The following is a 24385-nucleotide window of genomic DNA, read 5'->3' on the forward strand; positions in this document are numbered from 1 at the left end:
TATTCAAAATTTAATTCTACACATCTTATTTATGAAATTTATTATTAAGTTATTAAATTATATTACATATTGTATTATAGATATACAACGGGGAATTGTATTTTTTATATTTTTATATATAGATATTCGTTCGTTCTTTGCTCTACACATGGACTTAATTTAATGATATTTTAGAAATTTGCAGAAAAGAAATTTTCGTTTCAATCGCGAGCGCATCATTAATGCGTTGCAGCGTACATGCAGCGCTCATAGAATGTAGGTAAAGCCGGCAGCGGCGGTGGTAGACCGTTAAGACTCGATCGTTTAAACACACGACAAGAAAGGGGGATAGAAGGTGGAAGCGGGGGCGAAGGAGATGGAGACGATGGAGGAGGAGGTCGAAGTTGTGCATACTTTGCGTGAAGGTGTGTGCAGAGTTCCAAATGTCAGCGGAGGATCGCTCGCAGGAACGGACGTGTACGAGTGAACGTTATGGCCGCGTTGCGCATTGAGCGAAGGTGCCTTCACCCTCTCGGAAAATCCTCCGTGCAGCCACCTACGCGCGCGCTCGCCCATGATCATTTTCTAGGAATTACTGTTACAGCGATCATGCAGGATGATGGACTGCGAAAGAAGCTGATTAGAAGCGTACGAAAGATGCGGTTATACCTCCGGCGGGTCGCACGATGCGTGCTTTAACTTTAACGCTACCTCGCTTTTTTGCCGAGACTAACCCGAACATTTTGACATATTATATGACTAAAGTTTAAATGATATTTAATAGGAATTTTTATAGTCCGTCAGAAAGAAGGAGACAGAGAGGAAGAGCTAATTTGTTTCAGGTATCATAATTTTATTCTATTGCTGCACACTGCAAGAATAAGTTACGCGCACACACACGCATACGTATGCACGTACACAAAAGTTAGCTGAGAAGCCACGCTCTGCGTCCAGATAGCAGAACATTTAGATATCGCTTGAACATCCGCGAATATCCGTTGAAACCTGTCCGTGCTACATGACCCGTCCCGTAATTTGTGAGTGCCCGATTGGCGCGAGGTGGTATCGTGGGACAGCGATGCAAATGTCGAACGACTAGTAGGCGGCAGAGCACGGATTTCCGTTTGTCGATCAAAAACGACGGACGGACAATCGGTAACCGGGTCCGGCATCATCGGCTTTAAAAAGGCCCGACGAGTCGAGGTACGGAGAGGTGATTTGCGCGAGCGAGTGAGCGAGCACATCGACGATAATGGACCGGATCGTCGATTCGTATATACATCGTCCGCCACCTGCATACAGAGAGAGAGAGAGAGAGAGAGAGAGAGAGAAAGAGAAAGAGAGATCACCCGGTACCATAGTCGAATCGTGGGAATCGTCGGATTACATCCGCCCAATTAATTTTTTCGCCGGTACCGACCCTACGGTTTCGCATGGCGTTCCTGAACCGGGAGGAGAGGAAAGAGAGAGATAGGAAAAAAAAGAAAGAGAGGAGGCGGCGGCGGCTCTGTTGCTGCTGCTCCCGTTTTTTTACGCGCGCTCGTTTAGCTCGCTACAACCGGCCGGATAATATCGGGATGCGCCCCGTAACGCGATCCTCACGCGGCGACGCGGCTCCTGCCAGATTGTGCGTTACGCCGATCCCGCGACGATTAGGCCGGCAAATCGCCGTTGCACGGTTAATAAGACCATTCGCGGCAGTAGACGCGGCCCCGGGGGCCGCTCGCGACGCTAAAAGCGAAAGTTAAATTAGCAGCAACCGTGCGCGATGACGCGGCGCCTCCAGAGGAGTGGTTTTCGATGATTGCGCTATTACCAAACCAAATGCGATGATTGAAGCTTATGCGGGCTCGACTGACTTTCGTTGAAAAAAGTTTCATCGCCACCTGCGTCTCTCGTTGAGTAGTACTAATAAAGTTAAATCGTCGTCCTCTATGAATTGTGAATAAGAAAAGATTCGGAAATTACAGGAAAATTTTATTATTATATATTATTTTCTTATTATTATTGTTATAATTTATATATTATTTTCTTTTAATTATTATATTGATTAAATTTCTGATAATTTCATTTGAATGTAATTATAAGAATGAATAAGAAGAGCTGTGGATAAACTTGCCAAGAGCTTGCTTGGGGGGAGAAGAACAGCAGTTTTGTTTCTTCTTGCACTGGGGCCGCGGCGAGGGAACACAATGTGCACACACGCGTGAACGTTGCGCGCGTGGTACACAAGTGCGAAAAAGTAAGAAGCCACGCGCTCTCGTACACGCGTGTGCGGTGCGCACTCGTCTCTTCCTCGACTCCGTGTGTCTTTCAAAGGACTTTCACTTGCCCTCCGCTTTGGTGCACATCGCCGAGTACCGAGTTTACGAGCACGTGAGGCGGCACACCGAGCATCCTTCCCTCCTCCTCTTCACCTTCCCTTCCCTCTTCTCCGATGCATCTTCACCTAGATAAATACGTTGAATGCATCAACGGATTTAAACTTGCCACGAGCATAAATTGTTGAAGAAATAAATCGCTCTCGCCTCAAATGTTAATAGCTATTAAATATGATTTTCTTTAATGGAATTTTGATGCTAAAAGACCACTTGACGTACGCATTCCTGCTGTATGTAATTAATCTAAGATATATATTGTAAATTTCTAGAAACAGGAAATAATTTACGTAAATGAATAATAATAATTTATCTTATTCTTTCCTACCAAGCATTCCTACTAATTATTTTTTTCCAATATAATTCCCAATATAATTATATAAATCGTTAAATGCCGATGCACAGCGAACCAAACCCATCTTCATCGTATCGATTCATGTGTCTCGGGAGGAAAAAACGCGACTATTCTGACGACCATAATGTCTGTCGACGACAGCTTTTACCGTGTCCGACACGGAGCAATTTTTCAGGCTGTTGCTTCCGATCGGCATCCGGTGGCGCCGAATTCTGTATTACGATACGGATGGTGTCGGTGGTGTGTGGTTGACGTCGATGTGGTTGGGGCTCCCGTGGTCGTTGAAGCGCGACGGGATCGCGCGAAAGGCCGGCCACTCGTTTGCAACCCTATCTCTGATCGATGGCGACAGTTTGCGATCGTCCGCCGGCACTTTTCCTACCGTGTTTTCGTTTCGGCGTTTCCGCCCCGTTGCTTTCCTAAATTGGAAGGGACCTCTCGCCTTCGAGATAATGTCATATTTTATTATTTAATTTTATTATTTATTATTGAATATTGCAATATATTATTAATCATGATTCTTAGACGCGCAAAATACTTTCTCCCTGATGCGAAAAGATTTAACGTTTTTCTACTTATTCAACGACATTTCTTTTTCGAATACGATAAATATTGAATCGTAACATACATCTATTCGTTTTTTTAGTATTTTTAATAATATGGCTTGTAACTATATATTCGTTACTAAAAACACTGAATAAACGCCCGAGACAAATATATGTTACAACTGCATACAAGTGAAATGTTCCTACATTCGAATAATAAGGGCAAGCGAAACAGATGGCGATTCCGTAAACAAACGCTAATGTGCCATATGGACGATACTCGGATCGGTCTCCACTCGATCACGATCAACGTGACGAAATTACTACTGGCGTTCGCTCGCGAAATAACATGAATTCCGCGAGGTGAGTTGTACTTGGCCGCGATTAACGGTGACCAAGTAGCAATCACCTCTTCCTGTCTGAGGGCAAGTAGGGAAATGAAGTAAAAGAAGCGAGAAGTCACAAGGACTGCACGAATAGAGAGCACCGTCGTTGTCATCATCGTTCTCGTCATCGTCATCGTGGTCGTCGCTGAGGGACAGGACGAGGGCGTGTAGGAAGATGTAGGAAGAAGAAGGGGATAGGGAAAGAGGAGCGGGAGGTAGGACAAACACGGAGAATGCCACGGCAATCGTAATGGGTTTGCTCGCAGCAGCAGCAACGGCAGCGGCAGCAACGCTGCTGCAGGTAATAACCATCGCGTATATAACGACACGATGAGTCGTGGGTAGCTCTCGGCCGATGGACTTGGGCTTTCACGAGGTTCCCCGGTTTCTATCCGCGCCGATATACACGGTGTACCGAGCGCGCGATTCCTTTCATGAGTCTACCACCGGCGCCCTTCCACCATCAAGATGGCCAATGAGATCGATAACGAACAGCTCTCGCATCGCGTTAATTCTGATAATTAATCTCTTTTATTTTGATCACTCATTGCGTGCAAATTAAGACGCGTCACGTGACGATGCGCGAGAAAATTCAAGTGTACTGAATGAGAGAAACGATAGCTGGGACTCTTCTGTCGTCGGAATAAGCAAAAGTATTGCAAAAGTATTGTAGCAAAGTATTGTAATCCGGTAAATTATTGCAAATGGGTTAGTACTCTCTCTCTCTCTCGACGAGCAGTTTAACATTTACTATTATAACAGCAGGCAACGATCACGACAACGTTGCTCGCGCAACGCTTACGTTGCCGCTTGTTTTTACATAAAGCTACGAGAAGAAAACTAACGGCTCGTTATTGGGATTATATGGGTGTGACACTCAACTTTATCACGCCGAGTTTCTCTTTTCCTCATAACGTACATTATTGCATTTTGCTTGCTTTCAGAATAAACCCATGAGAGTCATGCATATGAGAGAGTCAGAGTATTTTAGTTTTATGATTTGATGGAATCGATAGAGTGTTAAAACTTTCAATACTTAATCGAAAAGTCTGAGATTAGATATAAAAATGCAAAAGATTAAATATGAAATGCCCAAAAATACGGCATGCAAATTTCCCGCTTCCGTTATACGAGAAGATAATATTGATTCTCTTATTTATATCATTTTGAATCCCATCAACATCAATTTTATATAATCCTATCACGACAGTTTTTGTCAGAAATTATTTCTGAAACCTGAGAAGCTTCGGAAACGTTTCAATGTCTCGTCCGGAAGGACGATGCACTTCTAGACATATCCGAGACTCCCATTACAGTTACGTAAAGCTGTACGGCTTATCGGCCGCTATCTTACGTCGCACCGCGACTTCTTCCTCGCGGCAATCGCCGTCGTCGTTCGAAGGGACCTTTTCTCTCGTCGATCTTCCTGCAAACAGCGATGCGAGCCGCGCGACGGTCTCGCGAGCTGCATTGCACCGGCACGGCCTTTGTCGTCGCGCGGTGCATTCGTGTCCTGCCTCCTCAAACGCGGCTCGCACGCCGACGACGAGCACGGAAATAGCGACGAGTGTGCCGGTCTGGCCTCGAAGAGCACACTCGGTGGGTGAGTAATACTCGGTGTCCCAGAATTCAGCGATTCCCACGTTAAATTGTAAAAAATGCTGTCGAACGAGAAAGCCAGATTTACCCAAGTGAGAGACTTACTTTAATAAAAACTTTAATCACGAAGAGATGTTCTATTCAAAATATTTTAAACTCTATTCAAACTTCGTCCAACGAGGATTTATTCCAATCTGCACGAAGGATTTATTTATTAAGAAAAATTTAGAGAAAAAAAGAATTTATCTATTTTAATAAAAATTTATTTTAATAAATCTTTTTACGATATGTTATGATTATAATGCACTAATTGCATTTTATAAAATTGAACTTTTATTATTCGAGATATAGAATATTTTCGTAATATATGAGATCAAGACTGGCTGCACACGAGCGATGATGTTGATTCGCCAAGCTTTATGAGCAATATCTGAAGGATAGTAAAGCAACGTGGATGTATATATGATGTATACGACGATACTACATCAGATCGCGTGCAGCCGATCTTAAAACAAAAGGCCATGGGGGAGAAGACAACACAAGAGAAAGTTCATCTTTTAATGTATCATTATTAATCGTTCACTGTCGTTTGCGTGACATCGTTATATTGACAATTCATCTATTTACACGGTTCATAATAATAATAATAATAATTAATATTAATAATCGTAATCGTACACTTCTACTACAAATATACAGATGTGCTGCGTGTGTTCTGTGTATGTATACGCTGTGTGTGATCTTTTCTCGTTTTATACAAAAACACGGGCTAATGTATGCGCCTATGGGAAAGTCTTTACAATTCTTCGTACCGATGTCTTGTCGCGAAAAGGCCACTGGCCATCAGCGGTGGCGGGAGGAAAAGGAAGAGGGAAGCAATATTCTTGGTGGATGTGTCGCTGATACAAAAAAAAGTTTCCAACTCGAAGCATTCAATATCGAAGATAATATAAATGCAATTAGAAGGGACAATGAGGAGGACTAACGAGGAAGAAGGAATAGGCACGAGAGGGAATGGGGGAGGCTAGACCGACGGGAATACTGGAGGCTGCTCAACGATAGCGAGACATATCAAATCGCCCGAAGAGGTGTAAGTACAAAAAATGACAACAGCTTTATTACACATTGTAATTCATACAATATAATCTCGCATTTATATGTACGCACGCGCCTCTCGTTAACGGAATCTCCGCGCGCGCTCGACGGCGACCGGTAGAGGATCGATTGAGGGAGAGGAAAGGAAGGATCGACAGCTGGAAAATTGGATGGAAGAGAGCAAGATCGAACGCGATCCTCAGTCGATCCCGCGATTATCGCCGTATACACGGTCGCCGAAAATGCGGCTACCGAACGACAGCACGATCGCTGTATACGCGCGAAGACAATCCTCGGTTTGCGCCTCCGTGCGCGAACGAGATCCGCGTGTAAGCCTGACTTAGTCGTTACTTGCATTTCGTTTAATTATCATTATTCGTAACAGGAACATCATCGAATCTTTGTTCGCTACAATTCTTTCCCTTTCTCTCGCGTTCACTCTCATTCATTCGTACATACACACACACACACACATACATGCACACTCTCTTTCTTCGCATTTTAACGCGATAATATCGTCATCGCGATAATATCTGTCATCGACGCATTAAACATCATTTTCTTTTTCTTTTTTATGCCGTGTAAAATCGTCGCAATCGTATATAATCAGCAGTCATAAATAAATAATTATTATTGTCGACCATGCGACAACACGCAATAATCGTCACTTATCTATCACGCATTTGCGGGCGAAGTCAGCGAACGTGTCGCGGAAAAAAGCGGTCGACGTTCTCCATTGAACGGACCGCGCGAAAATGACGAAGAATTCACGAGAACAAAAGAACGATCTCTTCGAATATCTTCTTTCTCGCGTGAGCGAACGCGGATTGTGTGCGAGTTGGCCATTCACGAATTTGTCCGTCCGATACTAGAAGGGGAAAAGAGACGGCCGAATTTGCGAGACCTCGACTTCAATCCTAGTTTTCGATCCCTCCCTGCTCTTCAAAGAACTAGAAAGAGACAATACAAAACACAATAATCCGAAAGATATCTAGCAAAAAATATTTTAAAAAATATTTGACAAATTGTAACATTTATCAAATTTTTCGTTCAAATATTTTTCTACGAGAAATACTCGGCTCTATTGTGAAAATTAGAATATCTTTTAGCGGATAAGATTCTTTGCTAAAAGATCTAATTTTCCAGATGTTCTTTCGCCGTATTTCAAACATGTTTGCATTGTCCAGGGTAGAATCGAATGCAACATTATCACTGGAGTTGACTACCGTAGAAAAGTCGGCTACATTTAATCCGACGTTCCCTCACGCAATGATAATCGCCCTTCTCGGCTTCTTCTTCGATTCTCGCCTCTTCTTCATCTCATGCCGAATTGTTTCAAAACAAATCGCCCCATCATCGAAACATCGTCAATGACGACGCCGGGTCTCTCACTGTTCATTTATATATATATATATATATATATATATATATATACACTTCTTTGTTTATATATATATATATTTGCATAATTTATACACATCTATTCGTTTGTTCAGCCGTATATAGCGCGAGCAAATGCTTCGTCGAACATCGTGTGATCGGAAGGTAGGAAAGAGTTTCGTAGAGTGGAGGAAAGCCAGTGCTGCGCCAAAATCTCGAAATTTTTCAAACGAGCGACTGAATGAGTCATTCATTCTCATACAAAACAGTGGTTCGATGAAAATGCATCGAGAGATTTGCTGTGGGCTTTGCATGCTCAGGCTTTCCTCTCCGTGTTTTTTGGTATTTTTCAATTTTTTTTTCTACGAAAACCTATTCTAATTATCGCTTATTTCAGTTTCACATGTAAATCCTTGTCATTATCGAAATTAAGAAAGTTACCGTTAATCGACGCACGACTTCAGATTACAAAAATGAAATTTCAGATAACACGTCTGATTTTTCATCCTTCCAAGTGCCAGGGAAAAAGTGCAAGGAACGATGTTAAAAGAAGATGAACCACGAATCGCTCGACTGATCAAGAATGTGACCAAGATGGAGAATCCCGATGAGTGGGGCAAATCTTTTCGTTTCACGTCATTTCCTCATCATCAATCAATCAATTAAATTCATACTTCTCATCGATACTAAGATCATTGTTGCCATCTAATCGACAGCTCCTGCGTCGTGTAACGGTATTTCAAGAAAAATAATGCATCTCACTGTTTATAAAAAATCTATAAAAAAAAAACAAAAAAAACGAAAAATAGAGGAAAGCTGTTATGTGAAACGTTAAACGCAAGTGCGAAGAGGCGACGTCGTTCGAAAATGCTGCTCCGTCGTTGAACTTTCTCGCTCGCAACTATACACGCACACTGCACACTCGCTCATTCCACACGTACATGGACATAACGTACACATAAGATCTCTCGCTGTCGTACTCTTGCTCCAATCGGCAGCTGAGAACTCGGTCACGCAAATTCGAAAAAGAACTAATGCCGGGAACAATGATAATGCAATATTACGGTGTAATAATATTAATAATAATAATAATTAATAGCAATCAGTAATACAATACAATAAGTAAATAACAATAATAATAAATTAGTTCTGTACAGAGTTTCGCTTTCGAGCACGATATAATATTAATACCTAAGGATAGGTCGGCAGCCGTCGAGGTAACCGGCCGACCCCCACAGCATCGCGTTAATTCTTCTCTTTCCTTCTACCGCCTCTCGATCAGCCGCGATCGAATGTCTTCGACCAGTCCGTCGCCGTTTTCGTCCAGTACGACCGGGACGATACGCGCTTACCGCCGCTCGCAAACTGGCCAACGCGCGTTTCTCCTCTCTCCTCGATCGCGATCCTCTGTCTCGATCGCGGAGTCCCACCGGCGGCGACTAGCGGCGCCGATCGCGGATATACAAGTACCGCACGCGTTAGCAAAGGGATTGTAAAGAGAATAAAAAAAAGGAGAAAAAAGAATGGAAAAGAAACAAACGCGCATCTGGAAACGGAGACGCCGCCTTCCTGAGAATATCGCGCGACGCCGCCCGAGGAAATCGGAGGAGACCGAACGAGGTGGGTCCGTTAATTCACGCGCCCGGGTAAACACGATTTGCACGCGGTCACGACGCATGCACACGCACACGACTGTTTCTAATCTCACACACGCACTCTCTTTCTCTCTCTCTTTCTCTCTATCACTAATGAAGTCTACTCTACAATACGTCCGGGAGGTCTTACTAAACTTCCGTCGCGAGCGTCGCCGCCAACGCGGCGTCGTGCCTATAATGATCGTCTATCACGTACACACCGCAACTGCCGTTGTCCGTGGCACCGCTTCCCGGTGGATTACCACTACCACCAATACCGCTGGTGGCTTCCGATATTGTCGTCGGCCTCTTCATCAGAGCCGCCTCCGCGGCGCAGCAATTGTCCGACGCGTTAGCGGCGGCGGCAAATACAGACGACCTCTTGGCACTTTCGAGAACCCCGATACCGAGGCCCAGGCCGAGACAGTCCTTCTCTTTCTGGTAGAGATGGGTAGACGCTCGATGAGCGGCGGCCTCCGTGTTCAGTTGTTTCGTTGTCCTCGTTGTTCGACCGTCCTGCAGCACTGGTTCCGGCTTGTAACCGGAACACGAGCTGTCCAACGTCACGTCAGTCTGAAATGATGAATCCAGATCGTCCTGTCGGGCTACTGACGCTACGTTGTTCACGCTTTTGCTTGCCGTCCAGGTATTCTTGATCATATGCGCGTCGCCGGCACCTAGGGCACACACGCTGCCACCACCGGCACCGATTAGGCTGCTACCGGCGCCACCGAGGAGACCGCCGACGCTGCCAAGACCGCCGCTACTGCCCAGACAGCCACCGCCGCCGCCACCGATGACGGCACTGCCGACGCCGATGGTGCTGGCGCTACGTTTGCTCATACTGCTGTGCACTGCGTTCCTTTCATTCTGCAACCTCGCTTCCTCATCGGCCTTTGCCTGTTCTCGCTTTTGCCGTCTCTTCATGCACATGACCGCGATTGCGGCGACCAGTACGAATGCTGGCACCGCGGTGGATAGAGTCGCGATCATCACCACGTGTTCCGTCGTCAGATTGGTGTCCCTAGCTTCTGCCGAAGCGACGTGTTTCGAGAGATTACCGGACCAGTAGCTGGCGCCCGAGGGTGGCACTGCTGCTGGTATTGTCGATCCGGTATTCGAGGATGCGACCGTAGATGGTAAAACGGCCGGTGGTCCCATGGCGGCGCCCGCCTCCTCGCCGCAGGTGTCGCCGTGCCAACCTGTCGGACACTCGCACAGGAAGCCGTTGACGCGGTTGCGGCACGTGCCGCCGTTCTTGCACGGCGCGCTTCGGCATTCATCCACATCCACGCTGCAGTCCTTGCCGGTGAAGCCGGGCTTGCACGCGCAACGGTAATCGTTGGTCCCGGAGATGCACCTGCCGCCGTTCGCGCACGGTTTTGCTAGGCAGTAGTCCACCTTGTCCTGGCACAGCCGACCGACATAGCCTGGCACGCACTGGCAGCGAAAGCCGTTCACCAGGTCCACGCAGGTGCCGCTGTTCAGGCACGGATCACCCTGGCAGTCGTCCACGTTGATCTCACAGCGTTCGCCGGTGAAGCCGGCCGGGCAGGTACATCGATAACCATTGACGTAGTCGGTGCAGGTACCACCATTTGCGCAGGGATTTGGCGCGCACTCGTCTAGCTGGGTCTCGCAGTCGACGCCGGTGTAGCCAGCCGGGCATCGACACACGTAGCCACGCATGGAATCGTCCTCGCAGGTGGCGCCGTGATGGCACGGCAAGTCCCGGCAGGATCTCGAGGTGATCTCACAGTGCCGGCCGCGCCAACCGGGCGGACAGGTGCAACGGTAGCCACCACGATGATGCTGTTTGCCGGTGGAAGACGACAGCTCGGTGCCGTTGGCGTAGGCGCTCACGGATGCTTCCATCGAGCAGGTACCACCGTTCAGGCAGGGCTTCGAATGACAGTCGAAGAGCGGCGTCTGGCAGTCAGTGCCAGTGAAACCTGACGGGCATGAGCAGGTGTACGAGCCCTGGCCGGTGTTGAAGCAGGTGCCACCGTTCAGGCATGGTTTGTGATTCGTGCAATAGTTGAGATCTTGGTTGCAGAACAGTCCGCCCCAACCTTCGTCGCACTCGCACTCCCAGGGTTTCTGGCAGCTACCGTGGAGGCAGCCCGGGTACCGGACGCACTGATTGCACATCGGGCCCTTCCAGCCGTTGTGGCATCTGCAACAGCGCGACAGAAACATTGTCCACTTTAGTTTTAGACGGATGTTCGTGCAATAGTTTAGGAGAGAGAGAGAGCTAAATCGAAAGAGGTCAACGTGCATCGCGTTTACGATCAGGAAACCCGAGGGATGTAAAATATATAGCGGCGATACGCGTGTCACAAGTTTCCAAAAGCTGAATCATCCTTGGGGACAGATCATTCTTTCTCGTAACTGTCGTCCGTGTACTATCGATCCCGTCGGGATAGCGTATGGCCGGTGACACCGGCGAGTGGATAGATGGATGATCCACACGCGGTGTCAGTTTTATTATACCGGGTTAGAGACCATTAGCCATTGTCATGTCGCCGTGACGGAGATCCGTGAAGTTCGATTATCTATACTTCAATGCTTCGGAGCTTCTTATCCCCTTGCCCCCCACCCCTCTGTCCTCGTCGATCACGAGTCTCGAGGAGAGTTTCACCGACGACGACGGACGGAAGGCAGTCACGAGCAGAAGAGAGTCGACGAAATCCCGGTGCACGAGGAAGATTTGCTTGCGGGAGCGAGCAAGGGGAGAAGAAGGCGAAGAAGAGACAGAGGTCGGCGACGAGGATCGAGGAACGCGCGCGTGCGGATGTGTGCGCGATGGCACGGCAAGAAGGCGAGAGAGGAAAGGACGGCGGGAGACTTCTCGACCGAGTCAAAGGAAGAAAAGATTCGCGCGGTCCGCACGAGGAGAGGCAGCGGGATAACCTCGACGAGGGACGGGATGGAACGGGAGGCAACGTGCGGCGACAGGGAAATATCTGAAAGGTGGATAAAGCCGGCGGGGAGAGACGAAGCGCCGGGACGGGCGAGAGAGGGTGGCCGCCGTGGCCAAGAGATGAGGAGGATATGCCGGTCGACCATTACGTGCGAGGGTTATGCCTCACGAAGGAACGGAGAGGACAGACGGATAGATAGATAGGGAAAGGCAGAACGAGAGACAAGGAATGAAAAGAGGATGCCGCGTGTGTGCACGTATACGTGCGCGTAATAGGACACGTGTATGTATGCGCGTATACGCTCACAGAGAAAGAGCGCACAGGGTGCACACGAGCGCGTCAAGGAGAAGAGGAAGGGATAAAGAAGGGGACCAGCCACCGAGGAGACGCGGGAGGGGTGGGGACCTAGGGCCTGGGATGCGAGGAAACGAGAGGGATAGCGGGGAGGAAGAGTTCGCAGAAAGAAGAGGGACAGGCACGGCGGGACCGATGTGAGAGACGAGAAGGAAGGAAAGAGAGAAGGAGGAGAAGGAGAAGGTAGAATTCTGGCGTAGCGCGGTGGGGGATGAGTCGTCGAGGTAGTGTGTTCCCACGGTTCGAGCCTCGGCACAGCCGTTCAGTATGCGGGTCAAGGAAAGGTTACGCTCCTCCGTGTGCAAGTGTGTGAGCGCGCGCGCGCGTGCACGCGGCTGCTCATGGTGCCTACCACTCTACCCGTATCCCTGTATATGTACATCGCTCTCTCGCGCCGTGGCTCTATCGTAGTCTAACGGAGAGAAGGAGGGAAAGAGCGAGAGAATAAAGGTAAGAGAGCTCACATAGAGAAGGGTAAGGGAGACAGGTAGAAGAAGAACAACTAAAGGGACACGGCTCGGGAGGAACGAGGAGCCGCGATACCTGAAGGAAATTAAGAGGACGAGATGGGGGGAGGCAGCAACTGCAGCCGTCGACGTCGCATGACTATACCATTAAGTCCTACATACTACGCAAGAGAGAGTGAGAGACACGTAGAGAGAGAGAAATAGAGAAAGTGTGAGCATCATCCAAGATGAAGTGGGAGTGAGAAAGAAAGAAAGAGGGGAGAAGGGTACGGAGAGACAGGAAAGACGGTGGTGATGGAAAGCGAGGAGGCGGTGAAACGGGACGAAGGGGGTTGAAAGCTGACCGGCCTGTGTACCGCGCCGATTACTTGCGTGGTCGCCGCTCGCGAGAGACGGAGGCACCTCTTAGATACGGTATCCCCGAAGAACAGCGAGCGGCTCCACGTGATCGCGTATTCTACTTTGCGGCTAGGCCGCCGAACAGAATCGCGACTGTGTCATAATTACCGCCAGGGGATAGGTCATGCACCGGTGGAGGGAAAGAGGAAAAGAACTAGCACTCTGCGCGTACGGCCGTTATGGAAAACACCGCGTGCGATATGCGCGGGGTCCGGTTAAATGTCTCTCTCACTTGGAAAAGATGAGAGAAGACCTGTCTCACCTCCTCCTCTTGTCACAGGTCTCCCTCAGTGTGCCATCTGTGAGAATACCGGTCGCAATCACGTTCAAGATGTTCTTCGATCTTTATGTTATTACGCGATTATTTAAACGGTACACCGGAAAAGATGTCGTGGGATAGAAAATCAAGACGTGGAGATTCGATTTTAATATTTTACCAAGAGACATAAGAGATATAAGATTTCAGTGTCGTCCGCGTTAACTTGGATTTATATCCCTGCAATGCGCGCAGATTTTAAACCGTGGACACAGTTCATGATTCATAAACTCGAATGACTCTCATAAACGTTTAATGCTGCACATACATACAATAAATTCAATTCTATCTTTATTAATACTAAATGTGTGTCATAAAGATATTTCATAGTACCACCTTTTCTTTTTCTCCTCCAAAGACATTCACGCGGTTCTCGCGCAGAGAAGATCGTACGTCAATGCGCGATGCATCGTCATCGGTATTCAGGCACCACACGCACGCACGGCCGTGCGCGGGCCCCGAAATTTCAATGGGGTGCCCAACGATCGTGATTCTTCCTGCACGTATCACGAGCGCGGGCTCGATATCCCACGGAGTTCATCCGCCCTGTCGCTTCGAAACGATCGTTATCGTCTTTTCCGAGTACACGCGAATATACGCTACGCGACTGAAAACGAACGTATCGTAATTCTATCCCCGCAATCTACGTAATTATTATCTACGATCGAGGCGTGCATGCGAAGCGGTCTGCGTTAGCTATTGTCGCGTGCACGTGGAGTGCGATCAAGGTTAACGCCACCGATCAAATTCCGTTACAGCCAACGTAATGAAATTTTTATTCCGTCATCTTTATGGCAGGCTACATCAAATTCACTGGTAAGCAACGAAAGCAACGTGCGTTACGTAATACGCGTAATTGATGCGCGTTACGTACCGTGCTGTCGCAACGATCGTAATGATGACTGATACGCGAAATGATAATGGTAACAGGAAATTGACGCGACATGTGCATGACTTGTACCGCGAAAAGAGAAACTCTTTCGCGCTAATCGCACAATTTTACAATTTACCTGTTCTCAATTTTCCGTAAGAAAGCAGGAAGACGAGAGGATAATCAATTCGTAATACGACGATAATCAAGTATCAAGTAATTGATTGTATTAATCAGCGATTTTTGAAAAAGTAGAGAGAAATCGCCTCGGAAATTGCCTCGCGAACTTTTCGCAATTGGAGTCGTCGCATTCTCATTCTCGGATTGAGCCGTTGGCATTACCGCGTTCTCGGCAGCGATGCAGGCACGCAGTTCTTCGCATAGTGCGTTTGCCGGACGCCGCGAGAAACTCTCGATATTCATGCCGCAGAGCTCACGGCGGCGAGGCATATTTCGCAGTGCGGGAAAATCCGCGGCGTTCCTCCTTTCACAATCGTGCAACTTTGTAGCTCGCGACGACGGCACTCGGCAAGCAGATACAGTGACGAGAATAAGAAAAGAGAAACAAAGAGTTTACATTGTTCGTTATATATTCATTTTAAGTGTCCACAAATTGTCCGAGAAAAAGGATCAATCGCGAATTAACACGTTATCATATTCCGGACAAGTCAACTTGAAATTGGTTGAAAAATCGTGCGTAGACAAGACGAGCGTGGATAAGACACGAGCGGCGAACTCATGGCTGCGACTAACGGGACAATTAACCTCGGTCATAGAGTAATTAGATAATCGAGTTAACTCCAAACCCCGGGTTAACGCCGACCAGATTCGAGCCGGCCGACCGACGTGCCGACGCGACGCGACGACTTGAAACGCGTGATGACATTCGCGAATAAGTTGTCGCATTATTTAACCACGCAAAAGTTCTGCAAAAAGCAACTGCACGATTATGTTTTCTCACGACAAAGTCATTTTTAACACTGATATTGAATCCGTATAATTTTAAACGATTATAAAAAAAAGTTGTAAATTTCTTAGTTTTTCGCCTATGAGAGAAATTCAATTATGAATCCGTCGAAGGGAATCTCCGTGATGAAAATTCGGCTTTGAAAATACCGTTATGCAATTTGTGAGATATACGTGAGATATCTATTGAAGGAGGGAGAGTTCTAGACACCGAAGCTATGCGGACGATTCTCAGCGGAAGAGTGCGGAAGCTCTCCACGTCGATTCGTCGGGAATCCCGAGCTTTTTGCCGAACGGCGAATTAAATCAGAAAGTTCAACGGCACGTCCGTCGACGAGTAGCACAGAGATGGAAAGAAAGAGAGACAAAGAGGGAAAAATGGCAAAAGCCGGAGGAAGAGGCGAGGAAGGAGATGGAGGAAATGCAACCCGGGGTGGAGGAAAGGCCAGGAACGATTGGCACCTCAGTTGAACCGCCTCGTTATGACGAGAACCGGAGAGAGCCGCGAATTCCACTTCGTCCCTCCTGCCCGCACGCGAGGAGTACGCGCGCGCACTCGTAAAAGCGCTACGAAAATATGCGTGCGATAATATACAACGGGTGCGCACACTTGTAATGCCGCCGCGAATGCACGCGCGCCCGTTACACCCTCAAAGACGAAAGAGGAGGAGGCACGCGCGCCGTGTTCCCTCCGAGTTAGCAGTAACATTATAACGGCATGCTAGGGAATTATCAATTAAAATCACCGGCTTGAAATTAATTACGAAACGGGATTCCGATCCTCGCTTGCACTCTCGAAGCTGCGCGGCGCTTTCCGATCGGCCGATTTTCAGCGTGCGGTAAGTACGAAGCGCGGGGAACGGTGCTCTGGAAGCGTCAAGTAAATCGTCAAGCCGACAACTTTACGATAATTCACCGGGATTCCTTTCTCGATCGCGTCGAGGAGGATCTTGCGTCGAGTGCCTCGAGTTCCGGGACATCCTGCACGGCGACGGGACGGCGCGTTACGGCGAATCGTGACGGATCTCTGCTATTGGCTGCTAGCCGGAGAGCGTAGATTTTCGAAACGCACGCGCCGAACGATAATTTACGATAGGTATGCGCGTAATTATTATCGCGCGTACATGCATTCGCCGTGCCGGTGAATATAGAAGAGTGGAGATGCACCGTGTCGAGGGGCGGCGGGGGAGAGGGAGAGAAGGGGGGGATGGAGGGCCCAGGAATTTAGTTGGCGCTTGTATGGGGCAACGCGCACACGCTCGCACATACGCGCGCAGGTATTAGGCGAAGCGTGTATGTTTTGTATGTACGTATATATACTCACGTGCATTCGTTGGGTCGATTGCAGTGTCCGTGCTGTTCGTCGCATCCGGGCAGGCAGCGGGCTGAAATGAGTAAGAAAAAATCTAAGAGGTTAAGGCAACTCTCGGCGAGAGGTCGATCGCGTCCCTCACGACTGCACGAGCGAGCGGTGCACGCGGTACGATGCATCCGATGCATGCATGCATACGCGCGTACGGTAGTCCATCTCCCTTTATACATTTCGCGGTTATCCCACACAGTAGAGTATTTTATCTATAATTATTATATTTTACTTATTTCTCCCTATTTTTCCTCGTTTTTTTTCAGGCTGTAATTATACAATACGCATAACATATTAATGAACAAATTTACAGAAACTATAAATAATTTAATTATTTTCTTTGTAAAATTGTCATGTTCATATTATTATTTAAGAGATTCTTAGGGTAACAGACATTTCAACGGTATGTTTTACTCATGTCTCTTATCGTACAAATGTTATGATAATGGTGGTTAATGATGGAAATATGTTAATACAGGAAATGAAACGGTTAACAGGTGGTGGTATCCCACGAAAGGTGTGTATTTCATTTTCTTTATCGCACGAGGCAACCACGAATGACTCGGACAAAATTAGGGGACCGTATAACGACCCCTGACTCCGGATGCGGGCCAGTTAAAAGTAACGAGAGTGACGCACACCACGTGCGAGGCGCGACAGGCGACGTTTGTTCATCGAATCGCCTGATAACTTGGCCGGATGATCTTGCTGTCCGTCGTGCGCACTACCGGAAAGCTCGGTGGCTACCGGCCAACTACTACCGAGGTGCGCAAGTCTTCCTCGCGCGGATATTTGCGGACTGGATTCGCGGACGACACGTGACACAATTTCATTACCCTTGCGATCTATCGCCAACGACACGCACCACGTGCAAGTATGCGGCGTCGCCCGTTTGGATTCCTTCCTCGTCACCTTGCCGTCTCTTCCAAGGAGACGGGAGCGCGATAACCGATCACGATTTCGCACGTTCCGCTCACTTTCCCGGTCGAATCACGGATCTTTTCAAGCATCGCGAAATTTCTCAATATAAACGAGGAAGAATACAAAATGTTAATTCAGAATTCTGAAACCTCATCCATGTTATATAATCGTGCCTATTATACACCATATAGGTGTATACTGTAATGCGTATTTAATTATTATTATTAATATATATCAGGGTACATGAACGTATCCGGTGTGAAAGAAATTTGTCAGAACGGCAGCGGTATTCGTGTTACTGTAACTCACGTTCCTGCCACCGGGGTTAATTAAACTTCACCGGTCTGGCGAAGCGCGCTCGCAGGAGTAACGATTTCGTGGGCAACGACGAGGCTGGATATCGCGCTGGAAGCCGAGGAGAAGCCCGATGCGCGCCGCTGCTCGGTGCTGGTGACGGTGAATGAAGGGGTTGAGGGCGGCACGGTTCAACGTTTCCAACGCGGCTCGACGCAGGGCAGTCGTGCACTCGCGAGGCAGGGCCGCCGGTGAAGCAGGGCCAGCAGCGCGAGAGGGCCGCGTGACCTTGGCACCGAGCGCAATGGCCCGACTCTCTTGCTCGGCCGGACTTTGGCGTGGCACGGCACGGCGCGGTGCAGCGCGGCATCGCCGCGCGCTAAGGAGTATGGTATTTATAGAGCGGAGAGCGAGAGGAGATACGGAGCCCCCCAGGCCCCGCACACAGCCGCGGTCTCATCTCCTAGTACTCCTCGCGCCGCCGCCGGTGTATCGTCGACGAACGACCGAATCGCAGAGATTCCATGACCCTCCTCCTCCTCCTCCTTCTTTTTCTTCTTTCCTCGGCATATACCACCTTTTCTTCGTTGCCTGGAGAAGAAGAAAAGGGAAGAAGGGTCCAACTTCTACCCAGTGTGGAAGGCAAGGGAAGAGCGAGGAGCGAGTGACTTGGACAAATCTCGTAAGCCGCGACAAATCTTGCCTTTTGGGGGATTATTCACGGCCGATTCGCGACCAGGCGTTTTTCTCGAGATAAATCCTTGCAAGGTAGACTATAAATTTGCCTTGGGTATGCCATCCACCCTCGCCACCTCTTGCGGAACACTTCAAAGTTGACCAAAACCGAGAAAATAGAAGATATCGAAGATTATCCCACATTCTATTATAAATCTAAAATATTCGGTAAAACATTCAATATCCCCTCCCGATAAAGATATTTTTCCGTATAAAATTTCCTTGACAAAATAACAAATATATTTTAGTTTGTGTATGAGAAAGGGTTGTAAACGAGGGGTTGGTCACTGAGGTAATCTTTGTACAAGAGCTAGGTAATTCTTAGGGTAGTCTCAGATAATCTGAGGTAATCTAAGGTAATCGTGATACCATGCGCGATATATATTCAGTATATCTAACCGCCGAGAGACAACCAAATATCGGAAACGCAACCTTTCATATGTTTTCGGGTCTATATGTCCGCCGAGCTGCCTGCTCTGTGCTTGATTCTTTTGCTCTGTGCTAGTTTATTATTTTTTACTAGTTTTATTATCGAAATCGATCAAAATGGAAAATTCTGAACAATCATCGAGGGAACTACCGGCTGAAATCAATACGGAAAATACGGCATTGATGAATTTTGACAGTAAATTGAAACTTTTGCCAAGTTATGTGATCGAACTGTTGTAGTATTAGGTAATCTTAAGGAATCTGAGGTAATTTAAAGGTAATCCGTATCAAGGGTAATTTTTGTACACTATAACCGCTAGTGACCAACCCCTCGGTTGTAAAATATCGAAACTAGTTATTAAATTAAGTTGATGATAATGGAGTAGGTAATATCATATTTTCCATTTGTACCTTAATAACCGTAAATTTTCCTAGTAATGCAAATTATTAATTAATCAATGTTAATTGACTTATACATTTTCGTGTAATTAATTCGACCTCGTTAGTAATCAGCGATTATATTTTACTGCATACTAGTTAATACCTCATTACATTGTAATCGTTAATTATAATTACAAAGATAGTGCGAAAATTGTGAAAAAATTGTGAAAAACTTGGATGCAATGGAGATTAGGTTTATTTAACAGAATAAATTCTCTCTTTGTCTACTTGACTTTTACATGATAATAAAAACTTTTGTGCAGATATATTTTAGATAACTCATAACACACTCGCAAGTGTCACATTCTTGACGAATTCACCGACTTTTGCAAAGCGTATTCAGTTCCCTTTAAATACCTGACTTTGAGTGGACAAAGAGAGTGAGGGAGAGAGCAGCATACGCAGCCGGTGTTGCACCCCGAATTCCCTCGGTTCCGCAACGTACTTATTGATTTTCTATCCCCGGCCAACCGATTTCCCTTCGTCGAAACGGTCATGAGCACCGACCCCTGTAAAGCAGGGCACCGACCACCCCTCCATTCTAGTTGCAATTCTCGCACTCTCTTTCTCTCTTTCTCTTAACGAGATTAGTTTCCGCTATCTCCTGTCCACGTGGTACCTGCCGCATTGTTGACGCGCACCTCGCGACCTCAACGAATTACAGAGATATTCGCGCTCAGCATTTATTTTATGCGAATACTACTATGCGGTGAATAAAAGTCAACAGTAAGATATCCTGTGGAGTTCTTCCGCAGTATTGTCACATAGGTAGAGTCTGAAAATCATCCCAACTCTCGGCGGCTTGTGAAGTCACTCGTAAAAAGGATTGTAAGAACCAGCCTCCTACACAACCGGAAGTCGTCGATATTCTTATTGAATTTTCATGCAGAAATTTTGGGATAATTCGACCGGCGCGGGCCTTCTTAAAAGGCCACCTATTATCCTATTATTACCTTCTTTTCCTTTAAACGGCGAATTCCACGCCGGCCTCTGTGACTTTACTGTTTTCAAAACTAGATGGTCACAATCGACCCACAAAGCGAAAGACTCGGCCAGGTAGGCGAAAAATAAAAGGAGGCGCAAAGGACACGATCGGAAAAGCGTCGTAGACAAAAAAAAAGGGCGACAAAAATCGAGGGGACGAAGAGCCGGAATGGACTGCTGTGAACGCGAGCGCAGCTGGTTGGTTAAAGCACCGACCTCTCGGTGCAGCTGTCAGGGTCCGGTCTTTCGTTCGCTCGGGTCTCTCTTTCGGGCCGGCTCGTTCGGCAGCGTTGCAGCTGCTCTCTCTCTCCGCGCGCGCCCGCCAGCAACCCCCGTGTAACGCCGTCGCATCGGCACCCCCGGAAGAGCCCGATTGCCTGCGGCGTGCCCTACCTATTCTTAATCCACCGACCGAGTCACCCCTCCCTGCGAGGTTAACGAGGGAGAGAGAGAGAGAGAAAGATAGTTAACCCTTCGTCACGATCGAAGCGGTTGCAACGAAAGTGCATGCACGTTAGGACGTAACTCGATCGTGAGGATAATCAATTATGAAAGATTTCTGGGTGAAAAAGAGAACACGTAAAAGGGAACTCTAAATGAAAAAATAATCAAGAATGCGTGAAGAATAAAATTACGGATTTCCAAACAGGACGAAATATAATTAATATAAAGTACTTAATAAAATATAATATCGTTATATATAATTAACTCTTTGTACATTGTAATATTTATAAATTATAAATATGTGAAATATGTTGTCATAAACGTTGCATGTGTTATTTAGACGCCACAATGGTACGTCGATGCGTTTAAAAGCGAAAATAGTAATGTAACAGGCGTGCAACCGAAGAGAGAAGGATTGCCAAGATTCGGGACGATAAAACGCGGAAACGGTGAAGCGAAGCGCGAGATATCGTATTTCTGTTTCAGCAGATTCCGAAGAAGTGAAAGTCCTTTTGTGTTCTCGCGAGACTCGTTTCGAAGGAGAGTCTGCTGCTCGTGATTTAAACCGTCGTGTTTCCCGACGTTTTGCGGCCGACTGCCTGGCGAGCGAGAGCACGACAGTGATTTTACCACTTCCCATTACACTGTATAATCGTATGGGATATTGCGGTAGCGAACACGTTCATGTTTTTCGCGGTCACGTCATCCTGAAAAACGTGTCCCTTAAGTAATTTCTTTTTAACCCTATTGACCTTATTATTAAAGTATTAATGATAATCACATAAGCTACAAATTCTTGTATTAAGTTGTACTTTTTTAATGTTAAAGAATGCGGATAATGGCATGCTTCGATAATATACATTCAGAAGGCCTGCGTGTGTAATTGATGCTCCAAATGATGAGGAAGTAAGTCCATAAAATGAAGAGTAGCCTATTAGTAATCGATACTCGAACTTTCTCGATCACGGCGGACACGGAGTCGCGGCATCAAGTACAATGACCGGGAGACAACAACGAGTTCCACACGCGTAGAGGTGATCGATCGCTCACTTCGATCGGGAAGACTTGGAATTCGGGATCCGAGAATCAGCGAGAAACACTTGTGAAGAAGCAAAACCTTTGTAGAATATATCAGAATCAAGAATGTTAATTGTTTCATGAGCGATCTTTTCATAAAGTCGGCACATTCCCGTTACATCGAGAAGTATTTATAAAACTCTGAGTGATTCCACATTAAAACTGTAAAAGAATATGAAAAGAATATTCGTGAAGCATGAGAATTGATATAGAAGATAGATATACACCATGCGTATTGTTGCTTACAACAATGTGGTACAGGCTTGACAATACGATTCCATAATTTGTCACACAAATTCCAATTTCCGGAATTGAATGGAGAGACTAATAAATTGTGAACAGAACCACAAGTTCTGTTTCCCCGAATCTGCATTCTTCGCGAAACTATGAAACTATTCGGCGACATTCGGTTTCGTCCGAAAGCGGTGCTGTGCGACCGGCTATTGTCCCACGGGACACAATTCGACACAATCTGGCGGATCCCGGCTTCCCCGAATAAGAACCAAAGGAGAAGCAAACCGCTTCCTCCCGCGAATAAAACCACCTTTGTGCGTACAGGTACGCAGGTTGGACACCAGGTGCAGGTACGTACCTGCACGTACCAGAGAGGCCAGAAGCTTCGGCATCGGCGACTGTGACTCCGGCAAGAGGCACGACCATCCCGTTCAACTCGCATAGAGTCTCGAGGAAGCCGACAGAGCAAGAGAATAAGAGAGGCAGAAGACGGAGACGAAGTTAAAAATGAGAGAAGGAAAGAGCGAGAGCGAGAGAGAGAGAGAACCACACACGAAGGCAGATTTCGCCTCCTCGCCTCCTTCGCTCACACAGTCTCGGATCATTATACGTGCACACGGATTAGTTCTCGGTCGACTCGCAGGTACGCGAGAGTGAAAAGGAGAGGGATGCTGCAGTCGGGTCGCGACGGAGAAAAGAGAAAGACGAGATCGTCGAGGAAGGAAGAGGAAGACAGAAAAAGAGGGAGAAGGAGATACTCGCACACGCGCGAGCCAAGCGTGGGAAGCTGCTGCACGCTTTGAGTGGAGTCTCGGCTGCACCGCGCTGCACCGGGCCTCTCCTTCGTGCGGAGGAACTCGCCGAGCTCTCAAAGAGAGGAGAACGAGCGTGGATAGGATAGATACGTTCGTTCGGTGAGCTGCCGTGGCGATTCGCGGGAGTACCCGTCGTTTCACCGTGGTAGCGTGCATATTCGACATCGGTAGAAATCGCAGAGGGCAACGCTGCTTCTTAATAACCGCGCGCGAAATCCTTGCCGGATAAATACAAGGATCACGAGATCAAAATCGAAAAATAAAGACCTATTGCCTGATTGTTAACCGTCATGAGTCAAATATCGGAGAATCAGAGTATCAGGTTTTGTCAAATGTTAAAATGTCAAATTAATAAACAGTTAATTATCAGCATTTCAGAGTAGTATTATGGTGACTGTCATTTTAATGATTTTTCAGTACCTTTTATGCCACCTCGTGGTGTTGCAACACTGTTCATTGATAATTATTACTCGAGTTACCTAGTCGAAAATATTCATCCTTACAACTATAATTACGAGTTTACTCCGCGAGAGACGGGATTGATCGCGGGGAGGGATGATGTCCGCCGCGCGTGCAGTCGTGATGGGAGACGCGAACATTAAGTAGTAGCATACGTATCGCGCTACCGCTGAGCTGACATGGCGCAATCGTTGAATGCCAGGATGGAGAACGTAGCACAGTGCAACTTACGAGTATTGCAGTAGTCGCCCTTCCAGCCGGAGAGGCAGACGCGCTCGCCGGTCGGGCTGCAGCTGTAGTGGCCAAAGTTGTCATCTCTCGGCCGGCACAGGTTCTCGCAACCCTTGCCGTAATAGTGCGCCACGCACGTCACCCTGTACTCATACTGCATCTCGGAGTGCGCACTCTTGTGCTCGTCCAAGGTCCATTCCGGCCCGACATCCAGCCACTTCTGGGTGGTCAGTCGTGTGATCAAGACTTTCTCTGAAAAATTGCAACAAAGTATATTTTAGTATATTAAGTATATGATCTCATGTTACAA

At 47.2% G+C, this 24385-nt stretch overlaps 1 protein-coding gene across 1 annotated transcript in view; it reads right to left on the reverse strand.

Moving 5' to 3' along the window:
* Positions 1-8052: 8052 nt before the first annotated feature.
* The window catches only part of LOC105287804 (neurogenic locus protein delta), a 41847-nt gene continuing 25514 nt past the window's right edge, over positions 8053-24385 (reverse strand). Inside the window, exons 4-6 of the mRNA XM_011353581.3 lie at positions 24076-24327; positions 16973-17033; positions 8053-11527 (exon numbers count right to left, since the gene is read on the reverse strand). Of these exons, the coding sequence (XP_011351883.1) occupies positions 9502-11527; positions 16973-17033; positions 24076-24327 (2339 nt within the window). The 3' untranslated portion in view covers positions 8053-9501. The remainder of the gene's footprint in view (positions 11528-16972; positions 17034-24075; positions 24328-24385) is intronic.

Source organism: Ooceraea biroi, chromosome 8 (genome assembly GCF_003672135.1).
Source record: "Ooceraea biroi isolate clonal line C1 chromosome 8, Obir_v5.4, whole genome shotgun sequence".
Taxonomy (NCBI): domain Eukaryota; kingdom Metazoa; phylum Arthropoda; class Insecta; order Hymenoptera; family Formicidae; genus Ooceraea; species Ooceraea biroi.